The sequence below is a fragment of the Ochotona curzoniae genome, unplaced genomic scaffold, assembly GCF_017591425.1.
Source record: "Ochotona curzoniae isolate NIBS_2020 unplaced genomic scaffold, NIBS_Ocur_1.0 contig_2723, whole genome shotgun sequence".
Lineage (NCBI taxonomy): Eukaryota > Metazoa > Chordata > Mammalia > Lagomorpha > Ochotonidae > Ochotona > Ochotona curzoniae.
The window spans coordinates 12,024,828-12,052,742 of NW_024465573.1; the positions used below are offsets into that span (position 1 = coordinate 12,024,828).

Sequence of the window (27,915 nt, forward strand, 5' to 3'; positions counted from 1 at the left end):
AGAAAATTTCATGAATATTTTAAAGCTGTGAGTGCCAGAAAAACAGGATACAATTTCCTTAAAATTATAAAATTTGGGAGAAATCTAAGACATTTTTAACAATTATTTTGTAATGGCTTTTCCATTTATCAACTACAGGTATATAAAATAAATAAAGCTCTAATAAAATTGGCATAGAACAAGATGTAATACTGATGTTAAAGTCTGTGTAAGTACTGCGCACTCACGAATTCCGCCACTGGAGCTTCTCATGTTAAAGTCTGACCTTATTAGAACATCACTTGACATTACATTTTGAAGAATATTTAGCACAGCGTAATTAACAGCCCACATAAAAACAGCCACGGTATAAAACGTTCTAATAGTACAAAACACACGCAAGACATCTCAGCCATCCGAAAGAACAAAACAGCTGCACACACAACGGTAAAAAAGAAAAAAAAGTCACAGCAATATCTGGTCAGAGGAAGGAGCAAAAGAAACCTCATCTTACAGGCTATAAGACTGCAAGTAGACGAAGGAATGTTTATTCTTCCTTTTAAGATGAGTGTTTAGAAAAAAAGTAAATAAATTGTGCTTTAAAAGATCAGAAGGACTGCTCCAGTGAAGTAGAAGAGAATAGAAAAATCTCTAAAACTAAACACGAGGGACAATCCAACCAAGCTATGTGGGAGAAATTCATCTTTTTACAATCTTTACAGGTTACACTGTTTTTGGGGCTTCCACAGTAGTATTCATAGGTAAAAAGCCTATTAACAAGATATCTGATTGTCGCTACGTATGTAAGGGCTAAAACTACACTCATTAATACACATATTCCAGAATCATATGTATCCAGAACTTTTCTACTGAGGAATTCAATCAAACTTTGCTGTTATTCCACTTTTTTCTTGAAGAGAAAAACCCCTTCTGTAAAAATATTTCCTAATGATGATTTCTAGTTATCAACCAAGATACTCTTACAAAGGAAAATTTCACATCAGTAATAAAGGTTGTTAATAAGAATGTCTAATTTTTGGCCTTTTATCTTTCAATGAGGACATACACTAAAATTACATTATCAGAATGCTCTCAGCTTACTGATGTTACAGATATTTGGGAAGCACATGGGAGATATACAACAAAACTTTCGAGCTACTGGCGGATGAAAGCCAGAATAGTTTTATCAGATTGTAACAGTGTTAAGCACATTCAAGAAAACAGAGTATCAAATTAGGTCATCTCAGGCAAGCCCACTGCAATGGCTCAGTAGCTAAATCCTCAATTTACAGGAGCTGGGATCCCACATGGGCACAGGTTTGTGTCCTGGCTGCTTCACTTCCTATCTAGCTCCCTGCTTGTGGCCTGGGAAAGCAGTTGAGGACGGCCTAAAGTCTTGGGACCCTGCACCCGCATTGGAGAACGGAAAAAGCTCCTGGCTGTTAGCTTCAGAGTGGCTCAGCTCCAGCCACTGCAGTCACTTGGAGAATAATCAGCAAATGTTAAGATCTGTCTGTCGCTCCATCTCTCTAGAAATCTGCATTTCCAATAAAAATAAATCTTAAAACATTAGGTCAGCTTTCTTACTACTTGCTCCTTAAACTGAAGAAAAAATAAAGCTTAGTAGACAACTTCACAATTTCACATTAATGCAATTAGGCACAAATGATTGTTATTCAAGAAATACTTGGTTCAAAGTGGTATGGTTATAGGTAATGTATTTCCATGTTCTGAAAGTAACGAGTTACTCCACATACCTTTTATGCCTCAAACACTAGAGTTACCTCAAAATTCTATTCCCATCTCACTCTTCCCAACACGTTGAGATAAATTTTTGGTTTGCTAGATGAAAAGGCATTTGTATTTAAGAAAAATATTCAAGGTCAATCTAATACCTCTAACTTAAAAGATCTTCAAATTCTAGTTTAGGAAAAGCAATGCAGGGTACTTCACAGTAAAACTAAATCAACAAAATCTACACACTACACATACGTAGATGACTGTCAAAAATGTAGTGTCAAGCATTTTATCAGCAGCATTTTAAAAACAAGAAATTTTTAGACAATAAGAAACAAACATGCTAGTGCAGATCGAGATCAACACACAAGATCAGCACTATTTCTTTTATCACATTGTTACCTGAATCCCTGGCAAGTTCCTAGATAGCATATGTTAAGAAATTATTTGCCTCACAGGGTTGTGTTTGTGGAGAGCCACCTCTCCACCCTCCCATTTCAGAGAATTGGCTCTACTCTGTTCCAGTAGTGTTTTATCTACACTACTCTATAAGAAGAAAGTTGATTCCATGTTATAAAGCACCACAGAGCATTTCATCCCACATAAAGGAAACAACTCTGAAAATGTACAGCAGGATTCTTAGGAAGGCACTTTAAAGCCAGCTAGTCAAAACGGAGCCACAGCAGTTAATTTATTTTTGATACTGTAGGTTCTTTAAGACAGTCCTCCTTCCTTAATACCAAAACCAACTGACATCTTGGTAAGTTTTTCAGTAAATTAAATGCTGTTTAAAATAAATTAAGCAAGAATGGACATGGTCCATATCCTAATAAATTAGGCAGAGTAAATTTGCCTCCAAAGTAAGAAAATGTAACATATATTTAAGAGAAACCAATATTAAGCAGGAGTAAAGCAAAAATGACCTGCTGGGTCTGGTCTATTGTCAGGAAAACAAACTTCATTTTCATTTTCTTGCTTAGAAATTCCTCAGCAATATCTTTGGATAAGTAAGCCAACTTAATACCTTTGTATTTTTTAAAAAAAATTATCTATAAGTCTTGTGTGTTCCTTATTTTACTCAAATGATGAAGACACTGAGGACATTAACATTAGTTAAGGCCAAAAACTGACATAGAAATTTCACCTGTTCTAGAATTTAAAAAATTGAAAAACACTGTTTAACTTACTCTTTCTAACCAATTACTCAAGCTTTGCAATCTAAGTGCTTTTTCTTAAAGTTGAGTTGATATTAAAACATGATGACACTAAGTCATAACACTATTGCTATATCCAGGTCCAACATTTCAATGATTCTAATATTTAATAGTAACATGACAGAAAATTAAGTGACATTTAGGGAAAAAAAAAATCTCTTCCCTCTAATATATTCCAAAATGATACAAAGCATTTCTTTATCAAGAAGGCAAATAAAATATTGACCACCATTTTCTGCCTGCACATGAAAGGAAAATGATAAAAAGCTTTAAAATGCTATTCTAAGTAGACAACACTGAAATCACATTTATCTCAATTTTTCCTTAAATCCCAGTAGGACACTTATTATTTTGGAAAAATAATCTATTTCCTTTGCATTTATACAAACAAACTACGATTGTTACAGAGGTTGTGACTTAACTATGAATTTTAGTTTTCCTATTCCTGGTACTGTGGATGGTATGAAATAGAAAATATGAACAGGCCTGCTGCTAGTCTAAAAAGTGTCTTCCACGGAAATTAACCTGACATTTCTTTAGGATATGCTATTGCCAACAGTCAGTAAACTGTGAAAATTAGTAATGCTGTGGCACCACTGAGTTGTGTACAAAGTTTTCTTATGATTTCTTTCTCTATTGTCTTCTTTCCCCATATATACTACAATTAAGTTCATAGTATCAGAGAAAAAGTTTAAGGCCTACAAAACTATACAAAATAACAGTCAAAAATATCATAAATATGTCAATAATAATGGTGGCACTTCAAATATATTCTCACAAAGAATCTGATTTTGAAACCATTAATCAACATTGCTCTTTGAAACATAAATGTACCTTTTTAAAGTGAGAAAAAAATTAAAATTTACATGAAGAATATACATGCAATGCTCATTTATGTTCACTGAAAATACTATTTAATGGACAGAAAATGAAGGACTTTCGAGTTCTAAATTCTTCAGGGAAGATATATGCATAAGACCCTGGCAACATTTACAGAATCCCAAAGCAGAAAGTAGGAGCACTCCATATAATTTCATCAGAAAAGCATAGTGTTGGAAGTCGAGGCGAGTACTCTTCCTAATTGTGCACAGATGACTAGAATGAGCCATACCACCAGAAGACTACACTGCCAAGTATAAAGATTGTTTAAAATCTCTGAAAGTCCACAAATGTCTGGTTTAAAACCTTAAAAATTGAATTGATTTACAAAAATAAATACCACTCTGACACTTTAGGGACATCTTCACTTTAAGGCCTTTGTCACAAATCTGAATCTTTATTGTTCTGAAATAAATGTTAAAAACATAACTTGAAACAAAAATTTCCATATTCAGTCTCAGAAGTGTGGTTCAATGCCCATCACATGGAACAAGAAAACCTCCTTTAAAAAAAAGGAAAAGAAAAAAAGGACTATAAGAAGTCTTTCATATGAATAAAAACGCATCCTTGGATTCTTCCCTCCTTGCCATGAGCTTGTATACACCGGGAATTAAAAGGCTTGCATTTTCTTCACTACAGTTGTTGCTATGAAGTTTGACGGACTTTATGCCATTCAACAAATTCATCAAGAAGAACAGGCCCTAGAAATAAAGAAACAAGTTCTGTCAATTTAATCCCCACAAACTCTCTAATAACAGACTGATTTCTTCCATCAGATCTTCTGCTATGTCACTCTGACCATCAACAATGCTTTCTTGGCATTTTCTTTACCCTTAAGAACTTATTCACAACAAATATCCAAAGCAACTTACTAAGCTACATCTCATGAATTTTCCAGTAATTGAATCAATACCAAACTAGTCGCTTATCTAAGTTGCCATAACATCTAGCACTTAATCCTTAGAAGGTCTGAAAAATGCTTAAGATGCCATTTCTGTTATTTCCCCAAGAAACACATAGGTTTGTGGAGGTGAACCAGCCATATAACACTTTAGTAACAAAATGGCCAAAATAATGTACCTAATGAAGGCAGAAATGTAATTTAATGAGCTCAGTGTCATTTTTTCCTAAAGCAGTAAAAAGTACTATCACAAAGAAATATAGTTGCCTCATTTTTCTTAACACATACAGCCCTCAGGCAGTCTTATATTTTTTCATGTTTTAGATACGTTTCTCTAAGAAAAACATAACAAGTACAGTAACATACGGCTACAGGAAAAAAAAAGCAGCTAAAAAAACACACAGCAAAAGTGTTGCCATACGGGTAGACCAAGAAATTGGAAAGTAAATTAAACACAGGTCATTAGCTGGTTCTAGTCTTTGACTTCTCCGAAGGAATACAGCTGCAACTTTGTTGATCTGTTGCCACATCAAATCAATCAGGAAGTATTGCCAAGCAAAATCACCAGTTAGGTGAAAATACATAAATATATACATGCACAGGTGATTTATAACTCTCAGGCTGCCAGCTGACTGCTTCAAGGAGTACTGCTTTAAAATAATAAACCTCATAGCTCTTGTAGGGAAAGATCAGATGAGTTAGCAATAAAATTATCCTTTGATATTTTATGTATTCAGTACCACAGGAATAAGTGCATAATTTCAATTCATGATTACAGGAATGTACCTTATCATACATATAATCCTCCTGAACAATAGAATACATGCAATCAAAACAGTGGTGGAAACTAAAATTTGTATTCACAGAAAATTAACATGGTTTATCTAATTAATTTATTCTTATTTCAAAATTCTGTTTTATGGCATTCCAATCTTGCTACTAAACAGTATGGGCAAATATTTTAAGTATTGATACGATGTAAATATATCACTACAAATTTACTCATAATTTTGAAGTTCAATTTTAAGCTACTTCCTTATATCCCATAATTAAAACATTAAATGACTGTTATAGCTCTTAAAATCTTTTTTTTTTTAAGATTTATTTATTTTTATTGGAAAGTCAATAAAAGGAGATACAGAGAGAAAGATCTTCCTTCCGTTAGCTCACTCCCCAAAGGCTGCAATGGCTGGGGCTGAGCCAATCCAAAGCCAGCAGGAGCCAGGAACCTCTTCTGGGTCTCTCACAATGGTGCAAGGTCCCAAGGCTTTGGGCCATCACTCTACTGCTTTCCCAGGCCATAAGCAGGAAACTGGACGAGCTATGGAGCAGCTAAGATATGAACCATTGTCCGTTTGGGATCCCAGCACGTGCAAGGGGAGGAGGACTTTAGCCACTAGGCTACTGTGCCAGGCCCTAAAATTTTCTAAGCTAATGCTACAAAACTTCACGCTACATAATACTTATGGCGAATTCTATTTTGATAGGAATACATCATACTTACAAGCACCATCTTCATCATAGTTACTAAGGTCGGCATGAACTGTTCTGCTGAATTCTAATACGTTGTACCACTGATCTTTGTTCATAACACGATACTTTGATTGCTGTGGAAAATAATATAAATACATGGTTCATGGAACAAATCTTATCTATTGGGGCTTAATTGCATTACAACTGCTCTAACTTTTTTTGTGTTCGAGCTTTTACTCATTTCTTTTGTTTGTGTTTCTAGAGAACCTTCAAAAGCATTTAAATAGCAACACCATCTATTTTTCCTTGATTTTTAACATGAAAATAAGTAACAGTGTGTGACAAGAAATTTGAGCTTGTGATACAAAACATTTGCTACATTCATCTAAGTTCCTGCAGCTGTGTTGAACACAAGATGGTGATTTAGATTAGGAGGGGCTGGTAGTGGGAAAATTGAGTTTGGACAATAGGCAATAGGCACGAAATCAGAGTTGGAGTGCAACATTATGTTCTTAGTGTTACACAAGAGTGGGGAGACAACAGTTTATAATAACCTCGTACATGCAGCAGAAAGCAGCTTCAAATCTGCAATCATAAAGGAATGTCAAGGAAGGGACAATGTAATGGGCCTGTTCTAAAAGTACACAATATGTATGTACTGAAATATTACACTGCAAGCCACAAATACGTACAATTATCATTAGTACTAATAATTTCTCCTGCACCAAAATAAGCATATCATTTGATTTCATTCCCCATAAACTTCCTGAAGTACCCGTATATTGCAGCCATTCTGTTATCAGTGAACAGGAAATATTAAGAAGTTTATTGCCCTATTTAGATTGATTAAGCAGAAACAGTCATTACTATCCTTGGCTATCATATGTGCATTTCAGCACCAGATTCTAAGAAACAAAGAAACCAGATGTAGAACCTTCTTTTATGTGCTCATCAATTCTTTCTTATCCAAAAGCAGAAACTATTTTTTCATGAAAAATAAAAAAAACACACATACCTCCAGGTACTGATAAAATACTGAGAACAGTGGCCACGTCCTTCCAAGCAGAAGCGCTAACATAGACTTAGCTGTATCAATATCAAGGCTTCTCTGATCTTTATCCTAAAATAAAAGTAGAAAAATATTCCTTTCATCATGTTCTTAGAATTGGATCTACAAATAATATCGAATTTTAAAAATTAATTAAAATAAAAACCATGGAAATGGCACCTACCCTTGCAAAATCAAAGGCATATCTGTAGATATTCTTAAATGATGAAATATCATTCAACTGTGAGCGCAAAAAATCAAATTTATTTTGTAACTTTTCTGTGCAGTCACACCTTAAATGCAAAACAAGAGTATAGAATCAAGAAAATTAAGAAAAAGAGTCTTTAAGGATTACGAATGAATGCATTGACAAAGATTTGTGCAATTAGATTTAAAAATCCTTGATTCACAAATTTAGCAAAACCTGTTGCTGTATATATACCAGTGCAATAGAAAAAAAAAGGAAAATGGGAATAAAATAAAGCAATCAATGAAGCATTACTTCATGAAGTTTACATATATCTGTTTATTTGAAAAGCGGTGACACAGAGGGCTCCCGTCTGCGGCTCACTCCCAGGATGCCTGTGACAGTCAAGTGGAATCGGGCTGAAGCTGAGAACTGGAGCTTAGAATATAATCCAATCTCCCACATAGGCGGTAAGGGCTCAGCTACGTGTGCCGCTACTCGGCAGTGTCTGAGGGTGTGTCTTCACAGGAAAATGAAATTGGGAGTGGAGCCAGGAATCTTGTTCAGGCACTATCATACAGGATAAAGATGTTTTAACCACTACACCAAATCCCTGTCCTGAGGAAAAAATTGTAATAAAATTATCAAAAGCTTTTAAAAAGAGATGTATTAAAACATACTTTTATTACATGTAAAACTAAGAAAGCAAAAACTTATCATGTCACTGCCATACTTCTCAGGTAAATTCATAGGCAATAAGTTATTCAAAGACACTGGCCTTTAACTATCTAGGAGTAGGGTTTTGTTTTGTTGTTGTTTTTTTTTTAAGATTTATTTCATTTTTTATTGAAAAGGCAGATATACAAACAAGGAGACGCAGAAAAATCTTCCATCCGCAGATTCATTCCCCATGTTGCCACTACGACCAGAGCCAGGCTAATCCTAAACCAGAAGCCTCTTCTGGGTCTCCCACACAGGTACAGGTACCAAAACTTTGAGTCGTCCTCTATTGTCCTCCAACAGCACAAGCAGGGAGCTTGACGGGAAGTGGAGCAGCCGGGACATGAACTGGTGCCCATATAGGATACTGTCAGATGCAAGGTGAGCATTTAGCCACTAGGCTATTGCTCCAGATCCTAGGATTAACTTGAAAATACTTAAGATAAAGGAGAAATCGGGACTGGCACGGTGGCCTAGTGGCTAAAGCCCTTGCCTTGAATGCACAAGAATCCCATATTGGCACTGGTTCTAATCCCCGCGGCCCCGCTTCCCATTCAGCTCCCAGCTTGTGGCCTGCAAAAGCAGTTGAGGACGGACCAAAGCCTTGGGACCCTGCATCCGTTTGGGATACCTGGAGGAGATTCCTGGCTCCTGGCTTAGGATCAGCGCAGCAGCGGCCACTGCGGTCACTTGGAGAGTGAATCATTGGACAGAAGATCTTCCTCTCTGTCTCTCCTTCTCTCTGTGTATCTGACTTTGCAAAAAAAGATAAAGGGGAAATTATTAAATGCTCTATTCATAAATCTGGTTTGCTCCCTTTTAGCAAATAAAAAGTGAAGGACAATCAGTAGAAGCACCTGACTTGACATAAAGTACACATGTAAAATAAAAAATACACTGAAAAACTATGTTTGCTTATATTAGCATAAGACCTTAAGCAATTAAATAGATTTCCAAATATCTTGACTTTCCAACTCTCATTGGGTTGGAAAGTTCAAAATGCAATGCAGACCAAGGTTTTCATAACTTGGTACAAATCTATCTTATGTCTTGCCACTTCAGTTACATATCTAGTTATAATTCAGCTGCCATTCCCAAATGTCACGTTTGTGATGTAGCACGTCATTTCTTCTATTTAAATTGTTGTTGCCAGATTAGTGTTGTGGCATGGCAGGTAAGGCCACTACCAGCAATGCTGGCATCCCATATGGATGCCAGTTCAATTCCTGACTGTCTGCTTCTGATCCAGCTTTCTGCTAATAGCCTGGAGAAGTAGATAAGGATGATCCAAGTGCTTGGACCCTGCATCCATGTGTGAGACTTGTAAGAAGCTTCTGGCTCCAGGCTTCAGCTCAGCCAGGGCCTGATTTTTGAGGTTATCTGGAGAGTGAGCCATCAGATGGCTCCTTCCCTCTCTCTCTCTCTTTTCCTCTGTCCCACTCTTTAAAATAATGAATTCTTTTTTTAAACAAATTGCTGCCTTCGACCATTCTGAGAAATTATTCATCAATACCTAGCTCACGACTTCAGGCTCTGACTTTCCTGACTCAAGTCAACTAGACCATCTATTGCAACCCACTGTACTCCCCTCAACACAGAATCTGACCAGTCACAAAATACTGCCAACACCTGAGTACTCAGCTGTAGTTAACACTTTCACCATTTTATATCAATGATTACTGTGTAACACTTTCGGTATATTTTTAATGTCAAATACACCTTGATTTTCTAAAATAAGCCAATTTTCTTTGGGTTACAGTTTTATACATTCCTAGTTTGTTTTTCTTGCTGTGTTTTTTTGTAAAGCTGAATGAAAAATCATCCCTTGACAATACTCTTACAATATAAATGTAAAAAGCCTTGAAAATTTTATTTTAATTACTACTTTTTCTTGTTTTCTGGAAAAAATATATAGCATTATTAGAATTAGTGTCTGTCACACGCAAATGCAAAATTATTCGGGTTGATTTACTGAAGAAGAAAAAGAAGACTTTTAAGCACTCAATATTTGTATGTTATTCAGATTTCCTACTACTTTTTAAATTTGCTTTAGTCATTTAATTTTTGATACATTATTTCAACTAAGACTTGAATTAAATGTTAATTGAAACAATTTTTTTTTCTAAAAATATTTATTTGAAGAAAGGCAGAGCAAAAGAGCGAAAGTAAGGAAAAAAGAGAGAACAAGGCAGAAGGCAGTGAAATGGGAGAAGAGAAGGAGCAAGTGAGAGGTAGAAAAGAAAGAAGTGGGAGAGGGAGAAAGAAAGATTCTTCTATCCACTAACTCACTCCCCAGATGCTTACAATAGTCAGGACTGGACCAGGCTGAAGCCAGGAGCCACAAACTCCATCCTTGTCTCCCATATGGTACACAGAGCACCAAAAATTCAAGCCATCCACTGCTACTGTCACCAGAGTGTTATTAGGGAACTGATTTGGAAACAAAGCATACAGGACTCAAACTGGCACTCTGATATAGGATGTTGCCAGTATCATGAATAGTGGTTTAACCTGCTCAGACCAACACTGGCTCCCACAACATTTTCTAAACCACATTTTTTTTTGCCTTCACATTGTTTTCCTTGAACAGTATCTTGCCAAATTCACTTAATATAGCATTTAAAACCATAGATTTCCCTCTCGGTATAATTTCAATGACAAGCATAAGCTCTAACTACTACTATTATTATTCTCTTGTAAATGCTACAACAATATTGTTTCAGAGAAGTGGCAGAAATGAAAATCTCACTGAAATATATTTAAAGAGAAAGAATTAGAAAAAATAACTATAAAGAACACTTTACAAGAGTTTAGTTCTGAAGTAGAAGAAAAGAGGCAGTGAAATGACAATGGCAGAAGATTTGGAAAAGTTATTTGAGGGATCAATGCCATGACATATCAGATTAAGCCTCTGCTGTGGTACCAGCATCCCATATCAGATGGGTTCGAGTCCTCGCCGCTCCATTTCAAATCCAGCTCACTGTCAACATGCCTGGGAAGGCAGCAGAACATGGCCCAAATGTTTACTTAGGCCCGTGTACCCATGTAGGAGTGTCTTCAGGGTCTCCCACTCAGGTCAGGGGCCTAAGTATTTGAGTCATCCTCTGCTACCTTCTCAAGCCATAGGCAGGCAGCTAGATAGGAAGTGGAACAGCCAGGACACGGACCAGTGCCTAAATGGAATCCCGGAGCCCACAAGAGCAGGATTAGCCAAAGAAGTCACTGTGCCGCACTGCCCCCCTCAAAGATTTTAAAGCAGCAATTTAAAAAATTAAAGCTTGAACAAGCATTGAGGACACAATAAATCAAGTGAAAACCAAGTCTCAGCAAGGCAGGAGAAAAGTCTAAAAAAATGTAAAAAAAGGAATGAAATGGAAATTTCTTGAACTATAAAATACAGGGTAGATTAAGCCCTCACATATTAATGCCATGAAACGTGAGCAGCTAAATATGCTAATCAGAATATAAGCACTAAGTCTGTTTTTTTTTTAAAAAAATGGCCCAATATAGTGTCTGAAAAAAATATAAATTCAAATATAATATAGATTAAAAGTAAAAGAGAATGAACTATTACAGACACACTAATAATAAAAAAAAGCACTAGGTATGTTAAGAACTAAATGTAGACTTCAAAGATTATCATAAAAGAAAACAAAACTGGATCTGGCACGGTGGCCTAGCAGTTAAAGTCCTCGCCTTGAATGCGCCCAGGGTCCCATATGGGCGCTGGTTCTAATCCCGGCTGCTCCACTTCCCATCCAGCTCCCTGCTTGTGGCCTGGGAAAGAGCTGAGGACGGACCAAAGCCTTGGGACCCTGCACCCATGTGGGAGACCTGGAGGAGATTCCTGGCTTAGGATCAGCACAGCACCGGCCATTGCAGTCACTTGGGGAGGGAATCATTGGATGGGAAGATCTTCCTCTCTATCTCTCCTCTCTGTATATCTGCCTTTCCAATAAAAATAAATAAATCTTACACACAAAAAAAAACCCGCAATAACAAAGTCAACCCACCAACAAAACAAGGCAACTCTAAGAAATCTAACATACAATATACCAGAGGTGCGAAATACATGGAAAAATAAGGCATTGAATGGAGAAATAATTGTATCTACAATTATATTTGGAAATTTCAATACTGCTCTCTGAACAGTTGATAGAAAAGCAGAGTACCAGCAAATAAAATTTAAAGCACTATGAATCAACAAGATCTAGATGACACCGACTGACCACCTTACTTAATTACAGAACAATTCACATGCTTGTGAATTACCCACAGAACACAAAATAAGCTAAATTACCTCCCAAGACATAAATAAAACCAATAGGTAAGTCCTAGGTGAAAGTAAATGTCAATGAAGACCAAAACTACAGTTAAACCGGATGGAAATACAACTTATCAAATAAAATTTTTCAGATACATGTAAAGCAGAGCCAAGAGAGCAATCTACATTACTAATACAAATATTTAAAAATGTCTGCACTTAAGCTTGCACCTTACAACTTAGGAAAGCTCAATGCAAACCAAATAGTAAAGGTGAAAAATCAACCAAATGAAAAAAAAAGCAATGAAATAGAGATCTGGTTCTTCGAAAAGATAAATGAAATTGACCAGCTTCAAGCAAGATAGAGAAGAAACAGAAAGGACAAGGGAAAAATAATAATTTTCAGAAAAGAAACAGGGCATATTATAAATTCAGAAAAGGGGAATGCAATAGAAATTATTTAATCTGACAAGCTATATAAATTGGACTAGCTCCTAGAAAAGTACAAGCTATCATACCATACACAACATACAGAGCTAATCTGAGCACTGCTGCAACTATTAGACACTGAATCCAAAATTTAAAGACTTCCAAAAAATGAATTATGGGCACAGATGGCTTCCCCTTTTTTAATAGCTTTACTTAGGCTTCTATTGAAAAAGCAAAGCAACTATAACAGCTGAAACATATTTTTGAAAAGATGATTCAATGTATTCAATTTTTAGGATTTATTGTAGAGCTCAGTAATACAGACTACCTGATTTTTTTTCAGAAGGTTAACACACTCCAATGCAATACAACACAAAACAAAGAATCATTCTCAACTGATTTTTGACAAAGGTGCAAAAATAATTCAATAAAAGGGTTTTTGGACAATGTAACTGGATCAATGTAAGTGCACATCTACAGGCAAAAAAAGGAAACGTAAGTTTCACATCTTTTATAGATATAAAATCTTGCTAAAAACACATGAGATCATTAGAATGTAGAACCACCAAAGTCTTAGACTTGCCAGCAAAATCATAATCTATAAAAGGAAAAAATAGGACTTCATCTAATTTTAAAACTGATGATCTGCAAAGAAGTTACAGAATAGGAGAAAAAACTTGTAAACTACCAATTCACAAAAATTTGATGCAGAAAACAACATTAAAGAAAAAAAAAAGCATCTTCCATCTCCATTCATTCCTTTACTGCTGTCCTGTCTCTATAGAGTAATTCCTCAGAGGAAATTTAGAGGTCACTATTTGACTGCTTCCAACTCCTTTTTATCTCCTCTAGGAAGTTTTTAACATGCTGCACGCTTGAATAATTTCATGACTTGAAATCTCATCATCTGGAACCATTCCTTTTTCCCTTAAGCATATAGCTATTGTGTAATGGAAATGGAGTAATTCAAAACACTGATCTTAAATAAAGTCCCGACTCTAAATTGTTTCTTAAAACTGATTTCCCCAGAGTATGTGTTTCATGATTTGTCACTGTAAGATCATGTAACCCTTTTTCTGTCTAATTAAGTTCCTACTTAAAAACACGTTCCTCCACAAAAGAATTGCTACCACTTCAAAATGAGAGGTGTCCTACTCACCTGGGGAAATTCTCAAATACATTTTTGGCTTGAGTCAGATAAATTGGGACTAGAATTCTAGCCCCTAATCTGCATGATGAACTTTAGGATTAGGAATTCTGACATTGAAGTTCTTGAGCTCCAGTGGTATGAACAAACAAGCCCCAGCAACTCTCCACTGATGGTGGAGGTTTTGTAATCAATGTCTCTGTATGAGTTTCTGATATGATTTCACCCTTCAAGTCTTGACTTGGTCCTCTATTTTCAACATGCAGTTCAAATGAACTGCCAAACCTCAGTGACTAGGATAGCTGGATGTCCTCAGGGTAATACACTCAACTTCACAGATCCCCATGAAATCATTCCTGCCTCCCTCGGTGATTTTCCTTAATTTACAGCAGGTTCAGACATGCTTTTCAAAAGACGTTTTTACATTTTTTTCTAACATGTAAGTGCTTCATAGAGAAATGGCTTTTCTCTATGCATGTTGTTTGCCATATAGCCAAATGGGAAAAAACAAAATGTAATAAATTATCTAACTTGGCAGGAGCCCTGGTTCCTACTTATCACACAGAAGCAAAGTATCATTCCTTATTAGAAATTCATTGCTTGGTACTTCAAAAGGTGGTTTCTGGGAGTACAAACATTGTTACAATAAAACTAAGATTTAATATAAGCTAAAAACTTAACTTCTCCACAGGGACAAGAAAATAAATTCTCATATTACATGCTACTCTATTCCTGTTTGAAAACACAGAAATGAAGTTTTCAAGATTTCCAGATTTATCATCTAAAATGTTGAGAGGCGGTGTTAGCTGCCATCTGGGAAATATGCAGCCCATCCCAGAGTACTTAGCTTCAAGTCTAACACTACTCTGCCTTGTAGCTCCTTTATCTGCAGCAGCAGGCCGTGACCAAGCAGTTAGGTCCCTGCCACTCAGGTAAGAAGTTTACATTAAGTCATCTCTCCTTATCTTTAGCATGGGTCAGTCTTGGCTGCTCCAGGCATTTGGGGATTGGAACCCATAAACGGGAGATTGCATTTGCCCAGTCTCTCAAAAAAAGTTTTTTATTTTTTAAAGAAAAGGTAGAAAATATTCGTAAGCTACTATATTTTAACTATCTAATTACATGCACATCTTTCCTCACTATTAACTTGCTTCAAATAGGCGCCTCATCTTCTGCATCTTACATCTTTGCAGCTTCCTTAAACAATGCTGCAAATTTTTACTAGACTTTAGACTCATGGGTGGAGAAAGATAAAGGATGACACCAGGGATTCCAACTTACACATGATTACCAAAAATTTTAACATCACTGTCATAAAATAATAGGACCTGGAAGATAGAAACAATCCAAAAAAAATTTGCTAAGTTATTGTATAAACAAAAAATATACTACAAGGTACGTGATATTTGTGTTTTATTATAAGTGTACTTAAATTCCCACAGGAGGGAAGGCATGTGGGAATTTAAGTATGTAAGCATAAATTACATAGTGACTGAGAAGTCACTAAGGAAGTAAGATTTAAAAAATTAAAGAATATTTGCCAAACATTTTGCTTTCCATGAATACACATAGTAACAATTCTTACTTATGTGATCAACAAGCGTAAGACAGATAAAGTGAAGGAAAGAACAAAGTTTGAACTCAAACTTTAAACATCTAATTTCTCCATTTCCAGCCATGAGGATTTAGGCAAGTTCCTTTATTGTTTTTGGCCTTGGTTTCCTCATTTTTAATGTGATGGCAGCAATAACAAATTCAGGTGGTGGTGCTCTGACATAGCAAACTAAGCCTCTGCCTTTGACTATTGTATCCCACACACACGGGTGCCAGTCCAAGTCCCAGTTGTTTCACTTCCAATCTCGCTCCCTGATAATTTGGGAAAGCAGAGGAAGATGGTTCAAGTGTTGGGATTCTTACAACCACATGGGTGATCCAGAAGGTTCACTGGGATCCTGGCTTCTACCTGGCCCAGCCCTCCCTCGTTGTCATTTAGGGAGAGAATCAGCAGATAGAAAATTCTGTCTTACCCCTTTTCTCTGTACCTCCAACTAACAAATAAACAAAAACCTTAACTCAGTTAAGTCACAAGGAAACCAGAAAAACTAATGAGAATACATTTGTTGAAAGCTTATTAGCACAGTTCTCAATTTAATGTTTCCTTCAAAGTAAACGGATTAAAAAAACCACGACATCATATAATACCTCTGTCCAAACTACCATTTCATTCCTAATAGTCTACTAAAAACCTAGTAGAGAATGAATCTAACAGAACAATTATGCTTTCCTCTTGGAATTAAAAAGATTAAGAGCATCACCATTACCTGTGTCCTCAAGATGCAATGACGGGTTAAACCACTGCCTATGACAGCATCATCCCCTACCAGAGTGCCAGCTCAAGTCCCAGCTGCTCTGCTTATACTTCTGCTTCCTACTAATGTATTTGGGGAAGTAAAGGGTGACAGCCAAGTGATTATGTTCTGCTATCCACAAGAGACTCAGAGTTCTGGGTTCCCCTCTTTGGCTAGGCTGATCCAGCCTGGGCCATTCTGGCCATCTGAAGAGTGAACTAGTGAATGGAAGGTCTTTTTTTGTCTCTCTTTCTGTCTTTCAGAGAGAGAGAAAGAGAGAGAAAGAGAGAAAATCTCACAGATTTTAGTGAACACTGGCACAGTGATAGCACTCTCCCAAGACAGCTGTTGTTAAAATGAGAAATGGTTTTAAATGTCAGCATTGGGATGCAGAAATTAATCTCCAAATATTGTTACACATCTGATTACCAAGGGAGGATTTCAAATTTCTGCTTCATTAAAGACCTTGAAAATGAACAGAAAGTCTTTTGTGCTATGACCAATTAATGGGTAATGTAAGTTATTAAAGTTGTGGATATACCTCTAAATAAAGTTTACCAATCAGAGCAATACAATCTATATGTAATGGTACTTAAAAAGCTGGAAAAAGGTCATTTCAAATAGATGAAATAACCCAAGGAAGAGCAGAGGGGGAAAAATGCTAATGGCAATCAATACTCACACATTATACACACCATAGCACCGTATCTACTACATTCTTCAAGTCACATCAAAACGATCAAGTAAATATGCTTTATTTCCCACTTTCCTAAAAAAAGTCAAGCTCTGCCATTTTACTCTCCCAAGTCCAGGGCTCAGTAGGAACACCAGAAGATGTGTAACTGACGATCAGCTGATGGGCAGTTTACTGATCCTGACTGCTCTCAGATGCTAACTGCTTGCTTCTTGTTTCACTGTCATAATCAGGTACAGTTCCTTCAAAAGTTTATCCACACAGGTTTCTCTCTTCACATGCTGTCAACCCTTACTGTCACATATGAGATACAAGAAATGTTCTCCAGTATAATACACAAGAACAAAAATTGTTAAGAATCCACTGATTTTTCTATCTATAGCCATAGAAAGAGAAAGATCTACAACTTCTAAATTACAATGCAAAATGATGTGTATAGTAAGCGGTAGTTGCAGATTTTAGTAGGGGGCGGGGGCCAAGGTCCACAGTTTACCTAAGATTCCCAAAACAGCCTTAATTTTAGATCTTTAATAACCGATCCAAAAACCTTTGATGATTCCTGTATTCAAAAATCTGATATGCCATACCTATGAAGACTTCCCTATGCACTCAGCTAAAAACTAACATTATCAGCATTTCTGCTTCCCCAGTATATTACATTGCCACTGCAGCACCTGCCGTGCTCTAGACAGATTCCCTAACAAGAACGTAACTAAAGTCATGACTCAAAGTCTCACTGTTTCATAAGTGACACAGTACCCCATATATTATACGTGTTCAAGATAGAATTATAAATGTACTTTTCAGGGAAATTTAACTATTATTAAACAAAGATAAAAACTATATGCAATAAAATGTCTTGGAAGGATAACGCAATTTCATCACCCAACTTAGAGAAAATACACATACTAATTACAAACATACAAATTCATACCCACAAACTCTTTCACAACAAATCTTTGTAAGAAAGCCTTGAATGAAGTCTGTAAACTGTAAAATATCACCACACATTCATTAATCATGATCATTACTGTCTATAATCCTTGACCATAGTGTAACTACTAAACCATTACCATTCTTTAGTACAGTTCTAGTAAGCTTTCTCTATGTCAAAATTAATTCACTGAAAGAAGTAATTATGTTAAGATGATTTATAGATCAGATGCCAGGATAAACTACACTTGAAAAAAATGAAAGATATACAAAGGTACTAAGATAAGTTTTATATTTCATAATTAAATTTAGTACATAAAACTAAGCATGCTAAATTTTAAAACAAAGATATATTAAATCTTTTGTTTCTATTGGTTTAAGTGTTCAGTTTATTGTTGTTAGTTTTCCACAAGATTTCAGTGAGTTGCAGCAGTTGGTCAATTTTAAGGATACTCTGTACTTCACATAAGCAATCTAGAACATGGAAAAAAACATGTTTTTCACCCAAAATGGCTTATCTGAGTAGCTTCAAGGCTCTACAGTGTACTGTTATTGGAAGACAAGCAAAAAAAAAAGTACGAAAGAAAAACTCTGGGACAAATTTAAATACTAAATAATTGATTTTCTTTTGTATAGTGAAATCTCCACAGGAAATTTCTAGCAATAAAAACCAAGCCCACGGACTAGTCTATTTCTGTTCTTACACTCAAAATCATATGCCAATTATTCAGAAATAAATATTAGAAATGTTTTTAAGTATTTGTTATATATGGTCCTTTACAATGTACCAACTTTTGCAGAAATGTTAGTTAAGAAACATAATATGATTTTAAGTTAATTATTAATTAATTAATAATAGAGGGCATCATTAATTCATATACAGAAAACAGCATAATAGAAAACATAGTGTGGATTATAGATAATCAGAAAATTTAAATTCCAGATTCCAACTTCACCACTAAGGATCTTGGCCAAATATTTTCATAACCTCTGAGTCTTATTTCTTTGTAAATAATGGAAGTAGAAGGGTTGTTTTTATATTTGATTTAAAAAATTATACTTTGGTCTATACGAGCAAAGCTTTATACTCAAAAGGAACAGAAAGTATGTGCATGTTAATGCTGACCTACAAGAATTTTTACTCAGCATTATACACTTAAAATTCAAAACAAAAAAAAATTTTAAGTATGAATTTATAATAAGTACACTTTTAAAACACAAATGCAAGAACAAGCAAACAAGAAATAAACAGTTTAAGTGCATTAATAAAAGTATCATCACAGGAAACCACATAGCTAATCTTAGAAATGATTTCTTCTATTAAAAATGGTGGTAATAGTAATATTATGAACATCTTGAACTTGACAACATAATATTAAATTAACACTTAATTACTAATTGATTCTGAAACAAACACATTTTACTCTGAAAAGCCACAAACTCCATTAAAAGCAGCTCCGAGTTACAAAAAAATGCAGCTGTTCTAAACTGAACATATACAACTATAAAATGCCAAAAGAATGCATGGGGGCCATAGAACATTTCTAATGTTGTGCTTTGTGAGAATCATTTGGAAATAAAAATCATACATGTCATGTAATTCAATTTTCAAATTTATCAATAAGTGAGAGGCCCCCTGAACTACTGTCCCATTAACAAACTCCTCAGGTTGTAAGTGCTACACTCACAGCAGGAGTCTTTCTTACACAAACAACATGCGAACAGCTCTGGTCAAGGACCAGAAACTTACTTACCAAGAAAATCAAGGAATTTTAACAGGACTGTACTGAGGTTCAAAAGGAATATAAAAATGTGGCAACTATTAATTTGCCATGACCATGTAATTTTGTCAATCAAACTAATTGTTGTAGATCAAACCCATTTAATTATTTTAAGGTAAAACCTTACTCCTGAAAATTATGAAGCACAAAATATCAATTAAGATCTTTAAATAGGCCATCAAATTTGTTTTTTAAAAAAATGTCTTACTGTAATGAAGTCATTCCCTTTAACCATTCTTCCTTGGTAAAAAATCCCATGCTTTCAGCCTCCAATTTCCACGCTAAAACTAACATAATAATCTGGAAAGAACAGAACATAAAGGATAGGGGAAAAGTCAGCATAGAAATAATCTTGTCTATATTTATCACGGAGAACATTTCTATAAAACTATTTCCAATCTTCAACTAAACCTCTGGAATTATTAATTGTAAAGAAATTGAAATGTGCTAACATTTTAAAAGGCAGCTAATAAAGACAGATCTCCCTTTACCACAAACGACATTTGTAGCAAGAACTCTTCCCCAACTTAAACTATTTAACACTACCCTAACAGTAAGTTTATAATCTTAAACATGAAACAATTTATCATACACTATTAAATTGTCTCAATTTTTAAAAACTTATCAATGATAAAGCCCACTTATATTCTACTTAGGAATAAAACATACATTTTCAGGTTCAACACCAATGTCTTCACAAAATTTTTCCATTCCTTCTGGCCCTACAACTTCATCAGGACCTTCAAAAACAAAAATAATTCATATATTGTTACTTAATATCAGAATAAAATACAAGTCAATATCTAAAGGCAACCATGAATACAACATATTATGCAAATAACTGAATTAGAATTTTGCCAGAGCTTCAATAAAATATATTCACTATGGGATTTAATATATTTGAAATATTCACTGACTGTATTACAATATAAAATTAAAATTTAAAATGCAGTAAAAAAACAATACATTACTATTAGCTACAACTTTGTACAAAAATTTAACATTTATTCCGCAAATGCAATGAATAAAAATGTGATAATGCAGGAGTAAAAAGCATAAGAATGGAACTACCAGAATGTGTCAGAACCAATGCACAATAGTCATTAGGAGAATATCCATCTCTTGGCAAAACACACGATTTATTCATAACCCCCTCTGAAACACAAATATTGTTGTATTCTTGAACAAAATTACTCTATGAAAAGTTTATGGAAATTACTGTAGTTCCACAGATATTTTTATCATTTTGGTCCTAAAATAGAGCAAGGCATAACTAATAGTTATGTCACCTTACTGTAGAAACAAAGCTTTATTCTCTAACCTAACTCATAGTAATGATTTGTCCCAGAATAACTGTATTCAACTCTTAAGTTATTCCCTTAGCACATAATACGTAAATACATCAATTCTCATTTTGCTCTTAGACTCCCACAAAATGGTAAGTGGATCACATTATAAAAGCAAATTTTATAATGTAAAATGATAAAAACGTTTTACCATATTAAGAATATAGTATTAAAATGTATTGTTAAAGTAGCCAAGACAAGCTTCTCTTTTCCTTAAAGACTTGAAATCACTCCAGCTTTACAGACCACAGACTAAGTCAAAGATGCCGACACAGATGTCACAGCATCACTGTTAGGACAGAAGTGAACGTGAAGCCAAGGTTCTACAGCTTTTCTTAATAAAGTAATACACTTGTACAAAATTAGGTCAATCCATTCTTAGAGCCTGACATGAGATCCAGGCTGCAAGAATTAAGTTAATACAGTGTCTAAAAACCTAAATTTACTTCTAGTCTTTCTGTAAAATGGTGTCATTTGAATAACTAACAATGTACTGAGGTCTTAAAAGCTGAAGGATATGTTAAAAGGTGAAGGTCTTAAAAAGTGAAGGGCACTTTTGCTGCCAAAACAAATGGGAGAATGGTTTATGAGAATGGGCCAACTCTGTAATTCAAAATTATACATGTACAATAAATCAAGGACCAGATAAAAACTTAATAGAAGTAAAAAAGGTGAAAAGGAGTTTCTAAACTATGACAAGAATACATTCTATGTTTAAAAAAAATTAAAAAGCAGACTTGTCTTAAAGGTTGCCATTAGTGATTAGGAAATAAATCTCAAGTGTTAGATCAAAATGAGTTACTATCATAAATCATAGCACACTCTTCCTGCCATATACAGAGATTTTGTCAATGATTGGTGATTAAATTTGAATGAAGACAAATTAGGTTAAACACATATAACACATACATGACAGATACAGCTAGACTGTAAGAATTAAAAGAATTTCTTAAAACAAGCAGTGACATATTTAAAGGAAGGTCTATTCCAATGATCTTTTATAACTACATAGAAGTGTTCCCAGGCACATCTGCAGGACCTAATACCTGCCAGTCACAGCAGGTGCTGGAGGGGCCGGGAGAACTGTGTTCAGTGACACAGGACTTCCAGCACGAGCAATCAAGAAGTAGCTGTTAATTTTGGAACAACATCGGGAAAGGTGATCAGTAAGTCCAATACTGAGCTAATCATATAACATACAGTGCTAAGGGCTTTACATTTCAGTGGCCATAAATCCTGTCTCCATTTTAGTAAAAAACATCCCTATATCAGAATAGTACAGTTTCTGTTTATTTGCCGAACAACTAGTTCCTCCATATCAATTAAGTTTCTGCCCAAAGTAGCATCCAGAGAACCGGCTTATCCAATTCTTCCTTTTTAGCGGAACCTCTTCACACTTAGCACCTGTATGACCTCTGCACTGTGTAATTATCTTGCCCACATATCTGCTCACTGACTGTCTTGCTTACCCAGACGTTTGGTGTCCTGAGAGCAGGGATCTTATCTGACTTGTTCACTACTCTTAGCACTTGGCATGGTACTAGACTCATAGTTAGCAGCTCACTAAGTATTCACAGTAAGTTAGCTTCAAGTGCATTTTCTTCTCAAAAATAAAAATGAAAAAAAAGCCAAACACATATTTAAATGAAAAGAAGCCAAACACATGTTTAAATAAAAATTCAACTTTACAAGACAGAAGAATTAAAAACATGGGTTGAATCAAGTCACCTGTCACTGTATAACCTTGGGCAAATTACTTAATCTTAGCTTCGGTTTTCTCACTTATAAAACAGGAATAGCACCAACTACTTAACAGAATGATCATATGGAAATGTGTTATACTTAGCCCAATTCCTGGAATAATGACAACGATGGTTATATCAGCTATTTTAAAAATGCATATGGAGGAAATTACTGTTTAGTCAAAATCTTATATCACTCAGGAAGTTTTGCAGAAGTCTAACAAGTGCACATGAAAGAAAACATTTACTCATTATTGTTATGTTACCTAGCAACAACTTTCATAAAAATAGTATCTTTTGATTCTGCATCATGTAAATTGCTAAAACTGGCATTTGAAATAGTGGGTCATCATGTTAAACAGAGGTCAGGACAAAAACGAGTTTGCTTCATTTAAAATGGGTTAGTGTTGTCTTGGGATGCCAATAATAGCATTTCTTTTTCTGGTATATAAAGAATCTATTTTTATTCTACTAAGCAATTTTTACATTATACTTTAGGGATGACTCAACTGATTCCAATAGTGAAGCTACTGTCTCCCTTTAAAAACAGTTTCAATTTTCATAGTTAGTCTAATCTTTAAGTTCCGTGTATATTTGAAACCTTAATACACATTAGGAGTAACTGTAAAAAATATGACAACACAAACACAGGGAAGCATGTAAGAAAAAGAAGCAGTGATAGGAAAAATTAAAAGTTATAACACCAGCAACTCAAGAAGACCAAAACCACTACCAAAATACTACCATATATGCTTAAGTTAGTAGCAAATGTGAACCGAGTTACATTTTTCTAATACTTGTTTCACTCTTTCAAGCTAAATTGGGCTGGCTCTGACTTTTACCTCCTGTGGCCAAGGGCCTGCCTGGAGCCTCTAAGTAGCTTTCCCTGATGTGTTCAAGGCTAGGTTATACAAGAAGACTTCAAAAAGCTTACATGAAATAGCTAAGTTTATTTTTGTGCAAAATTTTATTGAAATCAGGGTCCAGTGTGGTAGCCTAGTGGCTAAAGACCTCACCCTGCACGTGCTGAAATCCCTTATGGACGCCAGTTCTAATCTCAGCTGCTCCACTTCCCATCTAGCTCCCTGCTTGTGGCCTGGGAAAGCAGTTGAGGACGGCCCAAAGCCTTGGGACCCTGCACCCGTGTGGGAGACCTGGAAGAGGCTCCTGGCTTCAGATCAGCTCAGCTCCAGCCGTTGTGGCCACTTGGGGAGTGAACCAGCAGATGGAAGATGATCATCTTTGTCTCTATCGCTGGACATCTTTCCAATAAAAATAAATAAACCTTTAAGAATTTTACTGAAATCGATGTAATTCATATAACACATTTCTCATCAACTTTTTGAAAACCTACCCCTCTTATACTGCTATAAACTCTTCATAGTGTATGTCTAAAATTAGCATTTATCACATGGTATTAATATCAAACTATTTACTTTCTCACTTATATTGCATCTTGAATAAAAGCTTATTATATGCACATGTTTATAAATCTTATATACTGAATCACTTCAGTTTCAGAAAATATTAGTTCATAATTCAGATGTTTTAAAAGAGTATTACATAGAGAAACGTTTTCATGCATTGTTTTCCAGAATACCACTTCAGTCAATGGGTATAAATTATTCAGTGAGTCTGTCTATTGTTGACATATTTTACAAATAGTAAATAAATTGCCACTCTCCCACTAGCTATATGCTGAATACGTACTTAAAGCAATGGCACGGACTTCTTAGCCTACCCACACCCTCAGCCTTGTTCTGATTCAATCACTAGCAGGCCTGCAATAAACAATTTGTTAAACAAACAGAACAATTTTTTAGAGCATGTGACTGGTATCTTCTTATATTAGTTTAATTACCTGCATACTCATAAAACCAAGCCAGGCACTTCTTGCTTGAAAAATGTTCCTCTCCACTTATTACTCTAGCAGGGGGTTGGGATCTGCAATAGCTTAGAAAACACAAATGCCTAAGATTTTTATTAAGTCTCAACTCTTAGGGAAACACTAAGTTCAGTAAGAACTACTTCAATTCAAATAACCAAAGTATTTTTAGAAGTTGACATTAAAGGGGGAAAAACAAACCATTTGCAATTTAGCAGTCTAGAGGTAAAGATTTCAGGATAACAAACTCCAAATGCTCTTTTGCTCACTATTACATTCCAAAATATCAACGGAAATGATATCCCCAAAATCCAAAAGGTTACACAGAAGTTCACCCAAGTGTCAATGCAGAACTAGTAGCTGGGAAACTAAAATCTACATTGTGTCTCTGCTACTGACTGACTTAAGAATGCTATTCGGTTATAAAAGGTATACATTTGAAACAAAATGTTACAAGTTACATTTAGATACTTGACTAATAGTTTAAAAATAAAATTGTACATTGAGGTGCCCATTTATCATCTATTAAGCTAAAATAAAAGATAAATGATTACCCAAGACCTAGATACCATAAATTCCATAAATTAAAAAAAAACTAAAAGTTAACAACTATTATTAATTGGCTGAAAGCTATTTAATCCCAGACAAAATAACTTTGAATTTTTTTTTCATAAACTCACTGAAGGTTGATTAGTTCAAAACCAGCCTATAGGATTTCATGGACTTCAGAGTACCTTGAAACTCAAATAATTACAGAACAATGATAGAGAAATGGAACTGAGTATTATAAAGCACAGATGCCATGTTACAAACCTTTACATTGAAAGAGTAAAGCACCTGATTTCTAGCAACAGTGAGTTTGGTGTAAGTAATGCTGGAACAGTATACACTTAAAGATGGTTACAGAGTAACTTAAAAACTAATGTTTGTTTCATAAAAATGAGTCAATATTCAAAATCCTACTGCTAAGGACCAAAAGGTATTAAAAAAAATTTTGCTGTCATTTCAAACATCCTCAGAAATACTCCCGAGTCTCCTCTGCCAAAATACAGTATATGAACAAAAATCCCCAATGACAAAGATGAAGACTAGATTAAATCACCTACATCACTTTAAGCAGCACATGTCTCTTGTAAGAGGAACTCGTATTTCTTAAGTGCTGCCTACTGTCTTCTTTTAATGGCAGCATCTGACGTTGTCACATTAGGTGCCAACAATTGACAGACTCCCAAAAGAAATAATCAAAACAAAACAACCCACCAGTCCATCTCTCCATCTCTCTTTTCCAAATCGCAATAATTTATTCTCCTTTCTGCATGCCATGGTGTCAGAGCACTGTAACTCCCTTTTGGCCCTGACTTGTTCACCCCTCACCCCTCAGAAGGGAGGACAATAGCTCCCAAGTCACTATCACAGGCACGGAGGGCTAAGGGCACTCTGGACGTCAGAAAACAGAAAACACCTTGGGTCTTGGCACAGATGGCACAGTGCAGCTGCAGACACTGCGGTCCCTGCCATAGACCAGGCCTCCAGCTGAACAGGTGCGTCTGCATCAGGACACTTCTAACACCTGAGCGCTGCAGCCCACCCTCCCCTCCACCAGCCCCAAGGCTGTGGGGTAAGCCAGGCACTGTTCTCGCTCTGTTCCAAACTATCATTGACCCTTTGGCAGGTCAGTATTCACTTCCAAGTCTAGAGCGGAAAAAACACGGCAGGAGGGGTAGAGGAACCAGAAGCCTCTCCACGTGCTTCTGCTTCCCCAACCTCCCGGACAGGGCGATTCCCCAGGTGCCCCGTGAAGGCCAAGGCGCGCACACAAGGAGGCGAGCTCGAGGCAGGTGCCCAGCCCCTCCCGGCTGGCTCGAGGCGGGGAGGGGAGCTCCTCTCCCTCCGGAGGGGCCCCAGGCCCCCTGCTCCCCCAGGCGCCCAGCCTCTCTCTCTCCGGCCCCAGCTCCCCTGCTCCCTCAGGCGCCCAGCCTCTCTCTCTCTCTCTCCGGCCCCAGCTCCCCTGCTCCCCCAGGCGCCCAGCCTCTCCCTGCTCCCTCAGGCGCCCAGCCTCTCTCTCTCCGGCCCCAGCTCCCCTGCTCCCTCAGGCGCCCAGCCTCTCTCTCTCTCTCTCTCTCTCTCTCTCTCTCTCTCTCTCTCTCTCTCTCTCTCTCTGGCCCCAGCTCCCCTGCTCCCCCAAGCGCCCAGCCTCTCCCGGCTGACTAGGGACCTCCTCTCCCTCCGGCCCCAGGCCCCCTGCTCCCCCAGGCACCCAGCCTCTCTCTCCGGCCCCAGCTCCCCTGCTCCCTCAGGCGCCCAGCCTCTCTCTCTCTCTCTCCGGCCCCAGCTCCCCTGCTCCCCCAGGCGCCCAGCCTCTCTCTCTCCGGCCCCAGCTCCCCTGCTCCCCCAAGCGCCCAGCCTCTCCCGGCTGACTAGGGACCTCCTTTCCCTCCGGCCCCAGGACCCCCGCTCCCTCAGGCGCCCAGCTTCTCCCTGCAACCCCAGGCGCCCAGCCTCTCTCTCTTTCCGGCACGGGACCCCCGGCTTCCCCCAGGCGCCCCCAGCCAACGGGGAAGACCGGATGGCAGCTCTACCTGGAGATCTTACACTTCTTGAGGCCTCCGTCTTCTGCCACCGCCGCTGCCACCCCGGTGGATTTTCTCTTCTTCTTCACCGGCATCTTCCTCCCTCCCCGGCGGAGCGGGCAGGGGAGCCGGGGAAGGGGGTCGCTGCCCGCTGGAGGCCCCTCAGCGCGGACGCTGCGTCCCCCGCACCACACCGCACCTGGAGGCGTCGGCCCGGGCCCACAGCTCCCCAGACTCCACTCGATGTTCCGTCCCGGGACACGGCGGGCGGCTCCTCGCTCGTGCCCACCGCGGCTCGGTCTCTCTCGGAGGGAAGATTGCGGGCAGCGCGGACCCTTCACCAGGCACGGGGAACACACAGCTCAGCCCGACCCGGACTTGAACCGCTGCTGCCCGGAAGTGACGGCAGCGAGGAGCCGGTGCCGGAAGGGGCGGGGCTGGGGGGGTCCCCCGGTTCAGCCGCAGGGGGAGCCCGAGGTGATGGAGGACCGGCTGCCCTCAAAACCAGCGTCCTAGGCAGAGCATCGCTTCTCAGGAGACCGCCCCCACCCCAGCTCCCTTCTGAGCCCTTGGGAACTGTAACCTGACCCTCAGGGTTCTCACCTTTCAATGCCTTGTCAGGGTCTTTACCGGCCTGT

At 37.4% G+C, this 27,915-nt stretch overlaps 1 protein-coding gene across 3 annotated transcripts; it reads right to left on the bottom strand.

The window, feature by feature from the left end:
- Positions 1 to 1,691: 1,691 nt before the first annotated feature.
- Positions 1,692 to 27,660, bottom strand: DCUN1D5 (defective in cullin neddylation 1 domain containing 5). Of its 3 annotated transcripts, XM_040976868.1 has the most exons (8): positions 27,287 to 27,660; positions 24,684 to 24,775; positions 20,404 to 20,474; positions 19,943 to 20,034; positions 7,416 to 7,524; positions 7,199 to 7,303; positions 6,215 to 6,317; positions 1,692 to 4,510 (listed from the first exon to the last, which is right to left on the bottom strand). In XM_040976868.1, exons 1-8 carry the CDS (start codon positions 27,370 to 27,372, stop codon positions 4,455 to 4,457), a joined length of 714 nt encoding a protein of 237 aa, XP_040832802.1. In that variant the 5' UTR covers positions 27,373 to 27,660; the 3' UTR covers positions 1,692 to 4,454. The 3 variants fall into 3 exon arrangements, with proteins under 3 accessions (XP_040832802.1, XP_040832803.1, XP_040832804.1); XM_040976869.1 differs by lacking the exon at positions 6,215 to 6,317; XM_040976870.1 differs by lacking the exons at positions 19,943 to 20,034; positions 24,684 to 24,775; positions 27,287 to 27,660 and having other exon boundaries at positions 20,404 to 20,660.
- Between the last annotated feature and the right edge of the window lie 255 nt (positions 27,661 to 27,915).

Bases quoted from the DNA above. Each gene is read 5' to 3' on its own strand.
- DCUN1D5 (XM_040976868.1), bottom strand. From the start codon at position 27,372: ATGCCGGTGAAGAAGAAGAGAAAATCCACCGGGGTGGCAGCGGCGGTG. The intron at 24,776-27,286 runs GTAGAGCTGCCA...GTGTTTTCTAAG, and splicing joins AAGAAGTGTAAGATCTCCAG to CTATTGCAGATCCCAACCCC. The intron at 6,318-7,198 runs GTATGTGTGTTT...TATTTTCCACAG, and splicing joins TATTTTATCAGTACCTGGAG to CAATCAAAGTATCGTGTTAT.